The sequence below is a fragment of the Entamoeba invadens genome, assembly GCF_000330505.1.
Source record: "Entamoeba invadens IP1 unplaced genomic scaffold scaff_1105074726357, whole genome shotgun sequence".
NCBI lineage: Eukaryota > Evosea > Mastigamoebida > Endamoebidae > Entamoeba > Entamoeba invadens.
Window position 1 is genome coordinate 291079 of NW_004443615.1, and position 15139 is coordinate 306217.

The 15139-nt window shown below is 37.2% G+C and overlaps 6 protein-coding genes across 6 annotated transcripts; 2 read left to right on the plus strand and 4 right to left on the minus strand.

The window, feature by feature from the left end:
• Positions 1-605: 605 nt before the first annotated feature.
• EIN_371050 (suppressor of ty, putative) lies at positions 606-4445 on the plus strand (the record flags this gene model as incomplete). The annotated part of the gene is made up of 2 exons (XM_004259426.1): positions 606-617; positions 774-4445. The coding sequence occupies 2 exons, from the start codon at positions 606-608 to the stop codon at positions 4443-4445; spliced, it is 3684 nt and encodes a 1227-aa protein (XP_004259474.1).
• A 125-nt stretch (positions 4446-4570) lies between these two features.
• EIN_371060 (xaa-pro dipeptidase, putative) lies at positions 4571-6358 on the minus strand (the record flags this gene model as incomplete). Its single annotated transcript, XM_004259427.1, has 1 exon — positions 4571-6358. The coding sequence occupies one exon, from the start codon at positions 6356-6358 to the stop codon at positions 4571-4573; it is 1788 nt and encodes a 595-aa protein (XP_004259475.1).
• Positions 6359-6463: 105 nt separating this feature from the next.
• Positions 6464-7731, minus strand: EIN_371070 (serine/threonine protein kinase, putative; the record flags this gene model as incomplete). The annotated part of the gene is made up of 2 exons (XM_004259428.1): positions 6464-6814; positions 6895-7731. 2 exons carry the CDS (start codon positions 7729-7731, stop codon positions 6464-6466), a joined length of 1188 nt encoding a protein of 395 aa, XP_004259476.1.
• Positions 7732-8483: 752 nt separating this feature from the next.
• On the minus strand, positions 8484-9533 carry EIN_371080 (hypothetical protein; the record flags this gene model as incomplete). Its single annotated transcript, XM_004259429.1, has 1 exon — positions 8484-9533. The coding sequence occupies one exon, from the start codon at positions 9531-9533 to the stop codon at positions 8484-8486; it is 1050 nt and encodes a 349-aa protein (XP_004259477.1).
• Positions 9534-10024: 491 nt separating this feature from the next.
• EIN_371090 (hypothetical protein) lies at positions 10025-11724 on the minus strand (the record flags this gene model as incomplete). Its single annotated transcript, XM_004259430.1, has 2 exons — positions 10025-11430; positions 11529-11724. 2 exons carry the CDS (start codon positions 11722-11724, stop codon positions 10025-10027), a joined length of 1602 nt encoding a protein of 533 aa, XP_004259478.1.
• Positions 11725-12643: 919 nt separating this feature from the next.
• On the plus strand, positions 12644-15124 carry EIN_371100 (hypothetical protein; the record flags this gene model as incomplete). Its single annotated transcript, XM_004259431.1, has 1 exon — positions 12644-15124. The coding sequence occupies one exon, from the start codon at positions 12644-12646 to the stop codon at positions 15122-15124; it is 2481 nt and encodes an 826-aa protein (XP_004259479.1).
• Positions 15125-15139: the final 15 nt, after the last annotated feature.

A 15139-nucleotide genomic window follows, 5' to 3' on the forward strand; every position in this document is an offset into this window, starting at 1 on the left:
TTACTTTTTAATTTTTTGTCTTCTTTTTCTTGTTTGTCGAGAAAAATTCTTTTGAAAATGTTGCATTTCTGTTCATTCGTTCTAGTTGGATTGTCTGAATTACTAATATATAGTTTTTATTATTATTATATGTGGATTGTCATTTGGGTAAAATGCGAATTTGAGATTAAACGTTCAAAACGAATAATTGTAAAAATAGTTTAGATTCTAGATAATTTGATTAACTATCTTTAATGTTTCTTTTTTTAATAATAAAAATAATTGACTATTTTATTAAAATCGATAATTTAAAAATATTATTAAAATCATAAAACATCAAAGATATTTTAAAATAGTTTTAAAATTAACCAATAATATAATATAGTTAAAGTTTTATTAAAATATTAAAAATATTTAGTTTGTTATTTTAAAAAATTATTTATAATTCAACTATTAAAAAGGAAATAACATTCCAAATAACATTTCAAGGAAAGAGAAAATCTTTTTAGGGTTGTTTTGAACTGAAGAAAATGATAAAAAAGCTGACAAGAGCAAACACCTCTTCATGACAACGCGAGTAAACATCTCAAAATGAAGAACTTTCATATCAGAATACTCGTGTTGTCATGAAGAGGAGCGTTTGTTTTTTCGTTAAAACACTTTTTGGTTTTTTAAAATGTCGCGATTTTTTAGTTATAAAATATAGTAAATAAAACTATAAATAAATAGTTTTTCATAATTTTCTCCAAATCACTCGAATTGTCAATCTGAACGTGATTGAATTGACGGAATAGTTGGACAAAAGTGAAGAGAAAAGGAGCGACGAAAGTGAGTTGGAAGTCGACGAGGACGAAGAAGATCACGCCTTGACGAAAGAGGGCTATATAGCTGATGATGGATTTATAGCAGACGATGACGAAGAGGAAGTCGGTGAGGAAGAGGAGGCTGAGGAGACTCCTGAAGAGAAACAACGCCGTCTTGAGGAAAAGCAGAAGCGTAAAGAGGAAAGAGAAAAGAAGAGAGCTGAGAAGGAACAAAAGAAGAAAAAGAGAAGGATCATTCATAACGAAAGTGAGGATGAAGAGATGGAGAACCCGGAGAATAAAATGATCGAAGAGGTCCAAGTCCCTGAAGAAGAAATCGACCAACAGATGGAAGAAGACTACTCAAAATGTTTGGAGCCAATGGATTTGAAAAGGAATGAAAGAGAAAGACAAGACAAAATTGTCGAGTCGGTTGACGTGCCAGAACAACTCTTTAGAAAGAAAAGTGTTTTGAACTGGTTCGACCAAGAAGGGAAAGAGCAACCAACAATGGGCGAAGACGTCTGGCAAAATAAAATGCTCGATGAGAGTTATTGGGTGTGTCAGAGACTTCAACTTGAGATATTAATGAATGTGATTGACCTGGACAATCTCGTTAAAAAGGTGTTTGAGTTGATGTACAAAGAAAGACATGATTTGATGTTTATCGCAACATATGACAAAGACGTTTACTACCCGTTTATATCTGAAAACTGGAGATCGATCGAACATGCGAAAGTGATTCAATTACTTTGGCAAATATGGGACTTGGACACAGAGTATTATGAAATTTGCGAAAAGAAGGAAAAGGTAAGGAAAATAATTGATGAGTGTAGCACCATGGGCACAGAGGAGAGAGCGGGTTACTTAATCACCCTCGACACGTTACAAGATGAAATTGATTTCCAATTGCTGAGTGACGAGGTAAGTTTGAAATACAGTCCAAATTTTTTCGACCCGCTGAAAGATGCGTCAAGGGGAAAACGGACATATCCAGAAGTGTGTTCCAAGAATGTGGAAGAGCTGATGAAAGGATATGGAATTACACCGAAGTGTTTTGTTGACAATTTGGTGAACAATTACAAACAATATGTCCCAAACAAATGTTATGAAAAACCTGAAGATATTTCGAGAAGACTTATAACAAGCGAAATGCCAAAAACACAGAACGTCATGAACACCGCTCGAATGAGATTTGCAACAGAATTTTCCCATTTCAAAGAAACCCGAAAGTTGTTTTACGAACTTGCTCTGAGGGATTCCACAATTTCAACAAAACCCACTGAAAAGGGAAAGGAAGTCATTGACGTCTTTAACAAGTACGCCATATACAAAAGACTTGTAGGAAAGCCAGTTTCTCTCTTGAGAGAGAGGGATGATATACTCAAAATCTTCCAAGCAGAAAAGGAGGGACTTATTACCGTTGAGCTAAATATGCCAACTGGTATTATCGAAGATGCTTGCACAAAGTTGATTGGAAGCGATGATATAGACGAGTGGAGATCAATGAAAAAAGAGACTGTCGAGTTTGCATTCAAATATTACATCACGCCGTATGTCATTGAACACCTCAAAGAGACGTTAAGAAAGAACGCTGTGAAGTGCGTTGTGAGAGAAGCACAAATTAATCTTAAACGAAGAATCAATGGAGCACCACATTTTGCTTTGGGAAACAAGAAGAGACAAATAGACGAAACAAGTCCGCTTGTGAACTATTTTGTTGGGGGAATTGTTTTTGGAAAGGAAAGCATGATGTTTGTGAAATGCAACGCAGACTCTGGAGAGTTTACTGAATCGATGTACTTCGAAAGGTTTGTGCAGCAATTTGACAAATACGAAGAAGAGATTAAGAATTTCTTCGGTGAAGAAACACTACTCATCGGTGTCGAGGCCAAAACACCAAAGTCAATTTTCATGTTAACGAACCTTCACAAGATGAACAAGATTGAGAATGTCAATGTAAACAAGGATTTGGGCATCATTTATAAGACGGAGACCGTGGGCGAGAAGTCGCAGCTTGAATATGCGGGTTCAAGTGTGTGCAGGCAATTGATTAACCCAATGGCCGAATTTGTTCACATTTGTGGGAAACGAGAGAAAATGTTGAATGTCAAAATCCACCCATTGCAATACGCGCTCAACGAAGGAGAGAGGTCGACATTGGTTCACAAGTTACAAGAAACGCTCATTGAGGTTGTGAATTTAAGAGGTGTTGATATTAACAAATGTATTGACCATGGCCACATTGAGGACGTGCTGTCGTATGTGAACGGTCTTGGCGAAATCAAGGCCAACACCTTTATCCGAAAGATGCAAGGATATCAGTTCCACATCAACTCGAGAAAGTTCCTCATTGAAATGTACAAAGATGATAACATGGAGAACGTTGTTAACAACTTTGTTGGTTTCATAACGATTTCGCCGAAGGACTCAGTTAAGAATCTTTTCTTGGATCAGACGAGAGTACACCCGATGAATTACCAACTTGCAGAGAATATTGTGAATGATGCTTACGAAGGCGATTTGGAGAAGGCTGAGTTTTGTAAGAAAGCAATGTCGATGACTCGAGAGAAGTACGATTCACTTGACTTTGACGGTTATGCTGAATTGATCAAAGAAGGCGACAAAAAGATGGACGTGTGTTTGAGGGACATTGTCGATGAACTTGTGGATCCGTTTATGTACAACCAACCATCATTCGCGGAGTCGACGCTGACCGACAGAGAGATGTTTGAGTGTGTCACAAACACTTCAGTTGACGACTTTAAGGCGTGTCAATTGATCGAATTTGTTCTTCGGCCGGGTCCAAGAGACAAGAAACGTGGTTTCATCAGTGATGACTTGGAGGTGATGGTTGAAGACGGAAACTGTCTCAATGGCGACGAGTTTGGAAAATTGGTTACTGGTAAAATCACAACGGTGGATTATTCAAAGTGTGTAATCAACGTGAAGTGCAACCAACCCGATGTGAGAGATTTTTCGTACCTCCGTGAAGAGTACGAAAAGCTGAAAAGTTACGAAAAGTATTTGGAAGTGACCAACGAGGAAATTAATTACCGTTCTAGCGAAGAAGGAAGGAACATCGACTACAACAATTGGGTGAGTTCCTACAGAAATTTCCAAATCATGTCACACTCAAAAGCAGTCACCGAGGTAAAGAAGGGGAAAGTCGGTGGATGGATGGTCATTCCCATAGCAGAGGATGGACTCTTCCAAGGCAAATTGATGTTGGTATGGAAGTGGACCACAGAGGTTTTGATGAATATCCCATGTTATGAACGGAAAGATGACCGCGGAGACATGAAGATCATGATGTACAAACGACCGTTTGATGGGCTATCTCACCTCGAGCATTACATAAATAAGGTCAATGGATTATTGGAAGAGCTGAGAAAACACAGGAGATATCACGCCAACGACTCAAAGGTCGACGTTGACTTATCCAAACAAAAAGCCGAGCTGCCAAACGCCTTCCACTATTCATTGAGTGTTTCGAAAACGGAGTTTGGTAAAATTCGAATCGCATCAATCCCGGGGTCGAAGACGGTTTCGAGCTTATTTGTTCGGTTGGATGACAACGGATTCCATTTGGGGAAAACAACATATAGCTCGGTTGAATTACTTGTCGATGAGTTCAAGAACAGAGTTCAAAATATGAAGTAACTCTGTGTTCTTTTATGTTACAATATTTTTCGAAATACTCCAATAATATTTTTTATGATTTATATGTATTTAAATTATATATAAATTTATATCAAAAATAAATATAATATACTTCTTTTAGTAACTTATAATGGTATAGTATTTTCTTCAATCCATTTCTTTGTAATTGGGTCTTGTGTTAGAGGAAGGACTAACTCTCTGATTCTTTGTGAGTATTGGTCCAAATAATTGATTTCTGTACTGTCCAACAAGTCCTTTTGAATTGCTTTCAAGCAATAAGGCACATAAGTAAGTGGGACTAGATGGACTAAGCTTCTCTCTTCAGTATGTTTGAGTTCTTTGTCGTTTTGTGAGGCTGTGGTGTATTCGACAATGCAAACGTTCTCAATACGCACACCAAAATTGCCTTTGAAGTACAATCCCGGCTCCACAGAAGTCATTCTCCCGACGTCCAAAGCCGCTCTCCCTGCAAACGTGTCTGGGTCGTGGTGGACTGACGAGAAGCAACCGACACCGTGTCCAGTAGCGTGTTCATACTCAAAGGTAGTGTCAACCCTTTTAATAGCATCTCTGCAGACTTTGTCGATGTTTTCGAATCGTGTGTGTTCTGAGAATTGTTCTTTTTGAAGAGCGATGTGTCCTTTAAGTACAGCCGTATACACTTTTTTGTCTTCCTCTGTAACATCTCCAACACATAACACTCGTGTGACGTCCGTTGTCGCTCCCGATTTGTATTGTGCGCCGACATCAAAAAGAATAGGGCGATTGAAATCAATTTCGGAACATGCGTGTTCATTTGGTTGGTAATGTAAATTGGCAGCATTTGGGCCGTTAGCAATGATTGAAGCAAAACTTGGGTAGACGTAGTCTGGATTGCTCTTTCGTAATGTCTCCAATAATTCGCACAACTGGAAATCAGTGCATTTCTCCTCTTTTTGTGTATTATAGTGCTGTTCTATTTGTGCAAAAAACTGACATAAAATCAACGAGTCTTCGATATGCGCTTTCTTCAACTGTTCAACATCACCATTCGGACACACCCCCATCCAATTATCGATGTCTCGAATCGTGAATTTGACTTCAGCATTTGCCTTTCTAGCCATTTCGAGTATTTTGAAAGAAGTAAATTTCTCTCTTATTCTAACTGTGAGATTCACGTTGTGCAATTCTTTGTTCAACACACCATAAAAATTGGCGTATGGGAAGATCTCAATATTCAGCGTTTTAAATTCGTCTGGGAATTGTTGATATTTGAGGGTTTCAGTAGTACCACAGAAGAACATGATACGCTTTGGTGTTAATATTGCAAAGGCCAAAGCAAGTGGAGAGTATAAAATGTCATCTCCTCTGATATTAAACACCCACGCCACATCAACAAGTGAAGTCAACACAATGACGTTGTTCTTTCGTGACTTTTTGAAGATGTCGAGTCTTTCTGTCACACTGTACTTTGTTCTAAAGAATGAGAGTGGTGAGAAGACCAGCTGTTTCTTATTTAATTCATCTAAGACGTCTAAGTCGATTGTTCTCACATTTTTTTCGTCGAGACATTCCCCCAATAAATAAGCTGGTGTAGTGCTGTAATTCAGCGCTAAGACTACTTTCCTTTTCGATTTCATTAGAATGTCCATCGGACCATCTGTGTCATTTTCACTATATACTTTCCATAATGGAGTTGGGACTTGTTTGACTGCACTATCATAGTATATCTCATCAGTCCATAAATATGCGTTCGTATGTGTTATTAATACATACCCATATAACCCTTTAAAGTTACACAACCACTCCAAATGAAGAAAAGAGGAATTTGGAAACTCTGAAATGTGTGGGTCGGAGTATGCAGAGAAGTAATGTGTCACTTTGTGTTCTTGCATTCTCTCCCGCACTTCTTGTAACCTTTCCTCAAAGTCCATATCTCTATGATTTATTAGTTTTGAAAATTAATTATGAATTCTAGTTGTAATAACTATATGTATTAGTTATAATAAAGAACACATAAAGAATGCAACAAAGTAAAATTAATCATCCAACATGTCATCAGCAGGTGAAGGAAGGGCAGCAATGGCCTTGATAAGTTCCGCCATTTCGGCTTTACTTCCTTTGATCTCAAGAAATGGACTTTTAATCATCTCAAACGACGTTTTGCGCTGTTGTGGGTTGATGACAAGACACTCCTCGACAAACGTGACAAATGACGGCTCAAGTTTGTCTCTGTTTTTCATCGGTGGAATTCCTTTAGTTGTAATTAAGAACAACGCACGCATCGGTGGAAAATCCATATAAGGGGGCATCCCATCCGACATTTCCATACACATAATCCCAAGCGACCACACATCGACTTTCTCGTCATATTTTTGGCTCCGAATGAGCTATTTATTACTATTTCTATAGTACCACATTTATTAATTATTGTTATTATTTAATCGTAATAACATTTTAAATAACAAACTTCAGGAGGCATCCAATAAGGAGTTCCAACTATTGATGTACGACAACTCTTTTGTTTTGTCAGCTGCGCCGCATAGCCAAAATCAGACAACTTTACTGAACCATCTTTCTTTAACAATATATTGTCAGATTTGATGTCACGATGGACACAATGATTTGAGTGTAAGAAGGTCAAAGCTTTTAAAGTCTCATCACAGACGAAAGCGATCAATTTGAGGGAAATTGGCATTTCGTCGTGATGATCGATAATATCTGTCAAACACCCGCCGTCCATATATTCCATCACTAACCACAGCATTTCATTAATTAAATAACACTCGATGTATGTGACGACGTTGTCGTGTTTATATTGACTGAGTGTACTCACCTCGGTCAATATAGCTCGTTTACTCTTCTTAGTGATTCGCATCCGTTTCAACGCGACGGGGTACCCGTCTGACTTTCGCGTAGCTTTAAACACATCGCCGACCCCGCCTTCGCCCACTTTCTCGAGTCCTTCATACAACTCGTCTGGGTCACTCTTATTAATGAATTTCTTTAAGTCGACTTCTTTCTCTTCCGGTAACGGTTGGATTTGAAAGCACATGGAATCATCCTCTTTGATATCCGTCTCTGCAGTCGTTTTCATTTGGAAGTCAATGACGTCATGGACTGCTTCAGGGTTCTCTTTAATCTCTTCTTTAGTTATCCCAGAAGCTTTTAATTGTGCATTCCACTCAGGAGGAAACCCAGTGAGTTCTCCAGATTGGTACACGGCATGATACGGATGTGAGAACCCAACTGGTTCACTGATTACTAACTCCGGCTCCTTTTTCTTTTTGAGGAGGGACTTGAACATCTCGCTACTTGATTTTCGAGTTTCTCGCCTTTCCATTTTTCTTCGCGGTCTTATATATATAATTGATATCTTTTTTAAGACCATACTATTTCCGCTTTGACGCCTCCTCTTCCTTTAATTCTAATACTTTTTACCTCACTTTTTACAATACTCTTCTTGACTCTATTGTACTATTCTTTTAATTCTTTTGTGGTTTTCAATTACACTAAACGGCAAAGTCAATCTCGTCTTTCTTGTTTTATTTCTTTGCTTTTCAAAGCGCTGTTTGGCTTTCTACCGGCAAACATTTCTATTTGGATTTTGGTCGTTCCGTTTTTTTGTTATTCAATCTATTTCGTCTTCTATTTTACTACTATTTCTTATTTCAATATAATAGTCACAAATTCGGGTATTCTATGAAAGTTATGTCAAGTTATTGTAATTCTCTCGATTGCAGTCATTTCAAGTTTCAAGCATTTCTTCGAACTTATTATTTTTAATTGTTTTTACTAGTTGTTATACAATTTGTCTTTTTCGTCCTCTCAAGTTGAAATAATAAAAAAACAGAAGACTTTTAATATTATTTTTGATGTTATTATATCGGACTCTATTCTTAAAATAGAACACAAAAAAATAATTAAATAGATCACAAGATGAATTAGATACCGGTATAATTTATATATAAACAGTGTACTCGAATGATCAAAAAAAGTGTTAAACGATGTGACCCAAGAACAATTGAAAAGTGAAATTATTAAGACGTCGACTTGTGTTCACATCCATTGCAACATGAACACTTTTGCAATAGGAAAAGTAGAAGGGAAGTATTCAGAGAGTAAGACATTTCCTTTGACTGTCGCATCGAAAGACTTTTGGATAGTATTTAACTCATAGACTGTCATGTCTTCTTTCAAATAGAATGCATTATTAACGCCAAGGACTATTCCCGACGTGTGTTCGATCCCATTGAATAAGCAGAAAGTGGCATCTTTAGGGTTTATTGTGTTCAACTTTAAAGGCTGTTGTTTCGGCCCAACGACACTGAAGACAAACCCATTTTTGTCATTAATGACTTGCCCATTGCCATTTTCATCTTTTGTGATCGGCTCATCATTATAAAATCCAAAGGAACACCCACTCTGTGTTATTATCAAAGTCATCACATTCCTCTTCATCATAATTTTCTGAGCAATGACATCGGCTTTGACGGGGAACAAATCAGACGAGAACAACAGTCTGAAATTGGCCTTTTTGGTGAACCCTTGTAATATCGGCAAATACCCTTTCAAGTATTCTCTCTTCTTCCCTTCTTCTATTTCTAATTGAATTTGTTGGTCGGACTTTTTCGATGCAATTGACCGACTTGATCCTCTCAGTGATGAACTCATTGAACTCTCCGATGTCATCATCGTCTGTATGACTTGTGGGGTAGTCTCTACATAATGCAGATTTCGATATTTGATTGTTATAGTAGTGTCTAAGTCATTGTTTTTACGCTTCTTTTCATATTCCTTTTCTAAGTCGACGCGATAGATAATAGTTTCTTCCAATTTCGTTAACTCGGGGACATCAATCACTACCTTCCCCAAAAAATCATCGGAGTTCATTTTGTCCCAATCCCAACATTCAAATGTGATTTGGCCACTCGGCGTTAAACACTCAAAGTGATTATTCCACACCGGTGTCGCGGTGTTTTTTTGAATTGTAGTCTTAAAGGACTTCGCAACTCCACCTTCAGTATACTTGACTATGAGGTATGGGTCACACCACTGCACTATGTCCGCCTTTGGAAAATTCGAGCCGCATTCAAGAATGATTTCCATTTTTGGATTTCAAAGTTGAGAGTGTTTTTTGAATGGTTCTAAAGAACAAAACACGAGAGACATTAGTAATACGACAAATTGGTGGATAGTAACGGGTTTATTAAAAAATAGTAGATAATAAACCAAACATCACGATAATTGATTTATAGTTTATTTCTTATTTCTTCATATTTTTCATTAATATTCTATTAATAATACTTGAAATTTTAATACATGTTTTGAATACAAATAACTGTTGTTTAACGTCATTAAATGATGTTCTTCAGTGGTACTAATTGTTTTGCAAAACAATTAGTAAAAATATAATTAATATATTAGTAAAAGTACTAGTTTATGTATATACTAAAATAAATAATTCAATTAAGTTTACACTTGGTTTAACTATATAGTACTATTGTTTTTACTAAATAAAGTCTTGTAATAATAGTATAGTTATAATTCTAATAATTATAGTTCTTTTCAATGGATGACAACACACACACAATTAATTATCAAATCACTTCCGTAGGTTGAGTGACCAAAAGATCGTTTTGAATTTTCCCTCTTTTTCTTGGAGGAGGGAGAGGAGGAAGTTCTTGAAGTATTTCATCACTTTTAAGAACGCCATCTGTATTTGAATGGAATTCTTCTTTCTCTTCTTTGTCAATTCCATCCAAGTCACTCTTCTCCTCATTTCCGTCACTTCTTGCTTTTCTCTCGACTTCATAAGCTTCCATTTTCATTTCATTTCCTTCGCTCAATGACTTTCCATGACTCGTTACAACTTCTTTTGTTTCCAATTTCTTCTTTTCATTATTATTACTTATCGCTCGCAATACCACGTCTTCGTCCTTCATTAATTGAGTCAAAGTCACAACGTTCTTCCGAGATAACTTCATAGAAAGTCTCATCACATTCTCATCGACCTCTGTTGGGAATAAGTGTGAATACTCACAGAGTAAGAACGTGACGACCTCGATCCCCCACACAACGTCGTTGTTAATTATTTCTTTGTTGTTTGTGTTCTTCTCGTCTTTATAAAATGTCAGCAACACTGGTGAAAAGCAGACTGCAAGATTCTTAAAGCTCATCCCATTCGAATCCGACAAGGAATCAATTTTACAACACAACTTTAATAGACTCTTTAACACAGTCGTGTTCTCTTCAGAGAGCTTTTCTATTGCTTTTTGAATCAGTTTAAATCGCTCATCGTGACATTGAATAGACCCTCGTGTCTTCTGCCATTCCTTCAACATCCAACTCGTCACTTCATATGGAAATATTTTCTCTTTCATCTCTCTCAAGAACTTCTTTAAAACATTCGCTACAACTTCTGGCGGAAGATCTTCAAAATCGGTGATCCCCATGCGATGATAAATATCGTCGACTTCAATTTTCATCTTTTGTGTTGTGTCTCGGAAGATCCCATAAGTCCCGCACCCTTTCGTGTATAAGTAGTTGATCATCGTTTCAATCACTTGTGGAAGTTGTGTCGGGAGTCTCCCCTCCAACTCCAATATCTCTTTAAGTTTCGTCCCGCAGTACGAGACGTTTCGTTGCGGCGCAACACTCGTAATAACAAAATTCTGTTTTTCGTTCCTCGACTTCTCTTTGACGGCATTCAGTTTGTCATTGCACGAAAAATAGACGTCGACGGTCGTTCCAAAGTTATAAAACGAGTTAAAGAAGTTGACATAGAGCAATGGAATCTCAAAACTGCTTTTCGTGGTAAAGTTATAGAAAGCCGTCGTCAGTGTTTCTTGGTTCTTCGTCTTCTCAAACAGTTTCTTTAATTGTTTCAAGTCAAATGTCATCTCTTCCGTCTTCCCAACAGTCGAGAGGATATCCTGCTGTAACGCGTCCAAGTTTGTGACCAAAAATTGGAGTCCACTCACAATGGGTTCAGCCACTCCTTTGTCTCCTCGTCAATCCAAGTCTTGTTATAAAATAGTTTAATTATAATTATTTTTATTAAAAGTATAGAAAATGTTATTTAGTGAATTGTGAGAAACAAACTTCCTTGGGGCACAAAGGCTTGGTCGATATTTTCAGTAAGAAATGATGAGTAAGACTTCAGAAGGTCAGTTAACTCTTGAAGCTTTGAGTTGGCGGAGGATAAGAAGGCGCGGTGCTTGTCCCAGAAGACAGAAAGCTTTGGGAGTTGCAGACGCTTAGAGTCGACAGTTTCCATGTCACTTGACTTCTTCTTCATTATATGTTATTTCAATTCTAGTGGGATTGATTTGAAAGAGAAGAGTTACTATATTAATACTATATTTTACTAGTAATAAACTGAGAAGCAACTATTTTGGTGGAACGAAAATGGGAGGAAAAATTCAAAGATTGTTGTAATTTGTGTTTTGTTTTCATTGTGAAATTTTTGGGATATTGACATCGCTTTTTTGGGAAGAACTCGGCACATGTTTATTCGTATTGTTGTATTAACTAATAATTTTAAAAAAGTATTATAAAAATCTAAAAGTAATCAGAGGACGATAGTTTTTTGTAACACATTATATTAGTATAAATATATTATTATATTAACAAAACAAATCTTCAACCTAAATCTGGATGTTTTCTAATTAAGTTATAATTAAGTTTATTATAATAAAACTATATTAATAACTGTTGTTAAAACCAACCAAAAAATATGGTAATAGCAACAACGACAAGCCGATATTTTCATCATCTTTTAAGTTAAATTGAGAGATTTGGTTAAACAATATGAAAGATTCATCTTTAAAAAAAAGAGTTAATTTTATAACATTCAAATAAACACAAAAATGTTGGCTCTGTTGTACTCAATATAATAGGACATGTTACTATTTAAAAAAGATCTTAAATCATGGTAATAAACCTTTTAATTATTGTTTTGTATTCTATTAAATATACCCCTTAATCTATTATCATATGTCATTATTTATAGTTTTGTTTCCATATACTTTATTCCAATATATCATATTAATGACCATTCAAAGTACTTTATCAATAGTATAATTATAATAAAAGTACTATAATTGTTAATTAAAACCTAATAGTTTAAACCAGACTTTATATCGACTTTACACAACATTCTTAAATAAGAAACTCAAAAAGGAACTAAAAAGAACTTAAAAATACCACATTTTAAGATGACTGAGAAGACGATCACTGAACAGATTTTGATTCCGAACAGTGAAGTTGTTCACAAACTCAACACGATATTTTCCACAAACTTTTCCACGAATGTTCTGATAGGTGATTTCCAGACTTGTTCAAATGACAACGCCGAACAAATAGCAAAGCAGTTAGCAACACTTGCAGTCTTTGTCTTTGAACCAGTTCCAATGGCTGCAATGGAATATTTGTCGTCATATCCTGAAGCCACTCAATACCTTCTTTGCTCCATTAATTTGATAGAGCCTGATGTCATCCAAATTCATTTCAAGACGACAGACTTGTTGGAGAAGGTCCGATACCTCTACGCAATTACGAATTACATCAAACAAATCGATTACCACTCCGCACAATTCAGTTCCCCATCCGTCTTTTTACCACGAATGAAAGCACTGAGTTACTACCAATACTATAACCTCGAAAATTCATTCCAATTCATCGGACCATTTGGAAAGACTCCCTTTGTCATCCCAAAGAATAAATCAAATGCCGTGTCTGACTTCTACGTCTCTGTAGAGTCTAAGGAACTCGTTAAGACCTTTGCGGAAGCACTCAAAGTCATTCCTTTGGAGCTCAAAGCATTGTTCTGTGGACTTCCATTGTGTTGTGTCACATCAGACTCAGTGCATGTATTTAGTACGGAAATAACTCACCCGGATCGAGTAACAAAGGCAATGTTGTACTTCGCGAAGAAGATCACTTTAAGAAACTCGATCTTCAACACAAACCAAATTGCAAAGATGCGGTACTTGTGTAAGAAAGGTGCGGGGATGTTCGCGACGATCCGAAGAGCGTGTTTTCTCAAGGAAATCATCGTTGAAATAAATGTTGACCAAGTCGCCGTCAATTTCATTGGTATCACAGAAGAGGCAAATAAGGCCTCCGCACTTCTTATTGCGGCAATGAAACAACTTGACACGAAGACATACGAATGTGAAATACCACTATTGAAGTTCAACCAAATACGAGGGTTTGACAAGATGAGTGAAATCGTTGTTCTTCCTGAACGTGTCCAAGATGGAAAAGTCAAGAGCTTTGTATTAGTCGGGAAGAAGCACTCCAACTTTGACTTGTTTGCAAAGGAATTAAAGAAGTCCGAGATTAAGACGGATTCGCGGAAGGATAGTTTCTATACGATGCTGAAAATATCATCGCAACGATGTATTAAAGCATTTGAAGTTGAAGGATTGGATCAAATCACTTACTCTTTTAATAACGCTCGAATCATATATCCACGAATCGACCCATTCACTTGTTTCTCATATTATAACCCGACTTTACACTTGAAATTGAAATGTTCGATTGTACCAACTGCCTTTTGTAAAGAGGACGTTCCTAAAGTTCTCTTTGCAACATCGACGTCGGCGGGATTTGAAGAAATTGATGTGAATGAAATCATTCAAATGAGTGTCTTAGAACCGTTTGATCCACTCAATGTCGACAAAACAACGTGGTTCAGAATATCGCAGAATTTGTATCAAAATGTGTTTTCCAATTATCAAATGACACTTGAGAATTACCTCGACTTGATCAAAACCATCAACAAAGCCGTTGTCTCGCCAACACTCAATATGAAGATCCACGCAGTCGTTGTAGTCAAAACACGAGACCAAATCAAACCCATCACTTCTTCTATCTCTAACGTGTTGGTTGAGATGCTTGCAAAGCATCCGGAGTATATCATGCACTCCGCGATGAAGACGTGGACGTTCCAACCCGTCACTGTTGCCGAATATCCATATCAACCGTACTGTGCAAAGGATATCGACACGACTACAATGACACAAGCGCCAGCAATTGTATACAGAAGTCTTCCACAAGTGACATGTGGTGTGTTATTAGACAAGAACTTCAAAGGGATTACTACAGGCTCATTCATCCCAGAGAGTCAGTTAATCTTCCGCTTCGATTTCAAACAGATCTTCGGGTGGTACCCCGACTTCTTCCAATTCCACGCGAAGAATATGATGCGACTGTATATGGAGCCCAGTGTCGAGACGGGGTCCGGCGTCATATCGAAAGACACCGAATGCGAGATGTATTCCTTCATCGAGAAGATGTTGTGCGTCTTCAATCGGATGATCAGTGACTTCGCAAAGGAGACGACAGACTACGAAGTCGCGCGTCATATCCTCGGGCAATGCGGGACAGTCAAACATGTGTATTGGGACTGCTACGATCCCGATTTGGTAGACTTGATCGACCAAGTTGGGTTTTCCATGTTATTCCACTTGACGTCAATCGAAGTGAAATTTCCTGATAAGATGAGAAATGTGATTGGATTTTTATTTACTGAAGAAAAGAGAGAGGAGGCTACAAGGTGGGTCGAGGCAGACATTTTGGTGGAAAAGGATGACGTGTACACAAATCCATATATGTTCTATGCAGTTAAAACTCCACTTCATATCATCAAATATTCGGTCGTGCCTGAAAAACCAAAGGAAGAAAAGAAGTAGACCAAGTTATTCATT